Source organism: Excalfactoria chinensis, chromosome 19, assembly GCF_039878825.1.
Source record: "Excalfactoria chinensis isolate bCotChi1 chromosome 19, bCotChi1.hap2, whole genome shotgun sequence".
In the NCBI taxonomy this organism is placed as follows: domain Eukaryota; kingdom Metazoa; phylum Chordata; class Aves; order Galliformes; family Phasianidae; genus Excalfactoria; species Excalfactoria chinensis.
In genome coordinates, this window is record NC_092843.1 from 215050 (window position 1) to 218548 (window position 3499).

Sequence of the window (3499 nt, forward strand, 5' to 3'; positions counted from 1 at the left end):
CCTCGCCCTGCACCGTCCCAAGACCGCAATGGCACAGCGGCCATTGGTTGGGATGCAGCGGTGGGGTTAAGGATGCTCCCCACTGCCTGGCCAAGCCCCGCATGCTGCCCACACCACAACCCCAACCCCTCGTTTCCTGCACACAGCACCAGGCTCATTTGAAATAACACATCCAGGGTTTATTGTTGTTTTTTTTCCATTCCTCGCAGCTAATGATTAAAAAAAAAAAAATCTAAAATAAATTACAGAATTAAATAAACACCAACTGGATTATTCCTCTTTCCTGCCCCCGGCCCCAGCCGTCCCCCCAAAGAAAGCGTTAGAACAGTCACTGGATTTGGCAACAGCAACAACAACAGAAGGATCCTTAGGAAACACAGCTAGCTATGGGGGGCGGGGTGGGGGGCACGGGGGTGTGAGCTGCCCGCCGCAGTGCCCGTCCGGGCACTGCGGCGGGCAGCTCACACCCCCGTGCCCCCCACCCCGCCCCACAGCATCCCCCTGGGGCAGCCCCTCGTTAGACGTGTGTCGGGTTGTCCAGATACGGGTCCGTCTTGGTCATATGCAGCATGACAGTGGGTGCCTTGTAGTGGCAGTGCACCCCGCCGCAGCTCACCCCGCTGCAAGGCTTGCCCCTCGTCCTCACGCCCAGCTTCCTGTTGCACAGGCTCTGCCAGGTCTGCAGCGTCTTGGAGCTCCACACCCACACTCCGCTGGTGATGCCCACCACCAACGACATGAAAATCTTTAGCATAAAGACGGCCACGGTGGGAACCGAGGTGTCCAGAGAGCAGTTGGCCGCACGTCGGCCGGGCAGCGGCACGCAGCCGCGCTCCAGGGCACGGAGGTTCCAATAATCCACGTTGAGGCGCTCGTAGAAGTAGCAGACGATGACGCAGGTGGCCGGGACGGTGTAGAGGATGGAGAAGACCCCGATCTTCACCATCAGCTTCTCCAGCTTCTCCGTGTTGGTGCCGCCCGTCTTCATGATCTTCCGGATGTGGAAGAGGGCGACGAAGCCGGTGAGGATGAAGGAGGTGCCCACCACCAGGTAGCAGGAGAGCGGGATGAGGACGAAGCCGGTCAGAGCGCTGACGTCCATGCTGCCCACGTAGCACAGCCCCGTCAGCTCGTCCCCCGCCACCTTCCGCATGGTGAGGATGACGATGGTCTTCATGGCCGGGATGCCCCATGCGGCCATGTGAAAGTAGCTGCTGTGCGCCTCGATGGCCTCGTGCCCCCACTTCTTGCCGGCGGCCAGGAACCAGGTGAGGGTGAGCACGACCCACCAGAGGGAGCTGGCCATGCCGAAGTAGTAGAGGATGAGGAAGACGATGGTGCAGCCCGTGCTCTCCAGCCCCTCCTGGATGATGTAGAGCTCGCCGTTCTCCCGGTCGCAGGCGATGTTCTCGGCCCCCGCCACCGAGCGGATGATGAAGGCCACCGAGTAGACGTTGTAGCACATGGAGAGGAAGATGATGGGCCTCTCGGGGTACTGGAAGCGGTGCGGGTCGAGCAGGAAGGTGAGCACGGTGAAGGCGGTGGAGACGAAGCAGAGGGCGGACCAGACGGCCATCCAGACGAAGGCGAAGTCCTTGTCCTCGCGGGACCAGTAGACGTCCACGCCGGGCGAGCAGCGCGGCGCGCAGGACAGGCTCTTCTCCACGTACTGGAACTTCTCGGGGTTGTCGCAGGCTCCCAGCCCGTCGGGGCCGCGTCCCTCGGCGGAGCCCGGCGGCCACGGCCGGGGCGCGACCGGCAGCATGCCCTGCCCCTTGTGCGGCTCCGCGGCCGAGGCGTTCTCGGGGGCCTCCATGCAGAGGGCGTTGGGGTCGTTCTTGGTGGGCAGCCGGCCGCAGTCGAGCGACTCGGGCCAGCCGAAGTTGAACTGCTCCATGATGGGCACGCACTTGTGGCGCGCCTGCTCGCACATGGGGCGGCAGGCGGGGATGCTGGCGCTCACCTGGTCGGTGCACATGGGCGCGTAGAGCGAGCAGAGGAAGAAGCGCAGGTGGACGTGGCAGCCGTACTCCACCAGCGGCGCGAACTCGTGCAGCTTCAGGGCGGCCTCGCGCTGGCTCTCGTGGCCCAGCAGGTTGGGCATGCGGGTCAGGTTGTACCCGATGCCGCGGCACATGGGGATGTCCACGGGCTGGCACCGCGCCGCCCGGCCCCGCGCCGCCTCCAGCGCGCCCAGCTCCAGCCCGCGGCCGGCGGCCGCCAACTGCCACAGCACCGACAGCGCCAGCCGCAGCCGCAGCGCCGCCATGGCCCGACCCGCGGCTACAGCGCCGCCATGGCCCGGCGCGCCCGCGCCCCCGCGCGCCCCCGCGCCCCCGCGCCCCGCGGCGGCCCCGCGCCGGGGCAGCGCCCGCCGCCCTCCGCCGCCGCGCCGCGCTCCATGCGGCCCCGAGCCGCGCCGAGCCCCGCCGAGCCCCGCGCACCGCCCGGCACCGCGCCCGCCCCGCGCCGCGCCGACACGCCTCCGGGGCGGGACGGGGGCGGGGCCGGACCGGGAGCCGCGCGGAGCCCCGCCGGAGGACGGCGGAGATGGGGCGGCTGAGGGCGGCGGGAGGCGGGCGGTGCGGGCGGTGCGGGCGGTGCGGGCGGTGCGGGCGGTGCGAGCGGCCGCTCGTCGGGCGCCGGAGGTGGAGGCGCCGCCGTTCCGTCCCGCCGCGGGGCCGTGCGGATGTCCCGGAGCCGCGGCGAAGCGCCGCCCCTCGTGCTGGGGGCGAACTCCGGCCGCGGGCGCCGCTCCGGGCCCGGCTCGGCGGTGTCGCTCTGTCCGGCTCTCGCCCCGGCCGTCCCGCTCTCGCCCCGCACGCTCCCACGGCGCTCCCGCACGAAGGGACGCCCGGCGGTGCCCGCGGCTCCCGGCGCCTCCGGGCCGCGAAGGGTTAACGAGGGGCGAACCGGCAAATAAACGTCTTCTAATTGAATTTCGCTTTAATATGTAAAGCTGTTGCTCTTGGCAGGGGGTGCCGCAGCCCGGCCAAAAGCAACACGTGCATTTTCGGAGTCAAGGGGCTCCTTTCAACGTACGGGAGCGGCCGTCGCTCACCTCCGTCCCGCGCCCCGGGGTGCTCCGTGGGATGTCCGGACCCCCCGCCCGGGGCGCACAGCGGAGGGTCCGGGTCGGTCCGCGGCACCTCGGCCCCGCGGAGCAGCCGGGGGAGCGGCGGGGCGGCCGTGGGTTCGGGGGGGGCGCAGCGGAGCGCCGTGCCCGCGGCACCGTGGCCGCGCACAGAAGCTGAGGTCTCCAGCCGGTCTGGAAGCCTCGCAGTGAAAACAAGAACACCAGGTAGAGCAACACGGCGGATTTATGGCTTTGGAAGTGTCCCCGGGCCGGGAATCCAATATCAATAGCTTGAATAAAGAAATCACAGAGCCTGCACAGAAATCTGCCCACGAAGCATCCAGGACGGCAGAGCCGGGCCATATGGCAGGAGCCTGTGGTTCCTGGCAGCAGCTTTGCCCCATTTCCTTTCTTCCCGTCAAC

At 68.3% G+C, this 3499-nt stretch overlaps 1 protein-coding gene across 1 annotated transcript; it reads right to left on the reverse strand.

Annotated features, from left to right (window-relative positions):
• Window positions 1-495: 495 nt before the first annotated feature.
• Window positions 496-2312, reverse strand: FZD9 (frizzled class receptor 9). Its single transcript, XM_072353425.1, has one exon. The coding sequence runs from the start codon at window positions 2267-2269 to the stop codon at window positions 518-520; it is 1752 nt and encodes a 583-aa protein (XP_072209526.1). The 5' UTR covers window positions 2270-2312; the 3' UTR covers window positions 496-517.
• Between the last annotated feature and the right edge of the window lie 1187 nt (window positions 2313-3499).

Bases quoted from the DNA above. Each gene is read 5' to 3' on its own strand.
- FZD9 (XM_072353425.1), bottom strand. From the start codon at position 2,269: ATGGCGGCGCTGCGGCTGCGGCTGGCGCTGTCGGTGCTGTGGCAGTTG.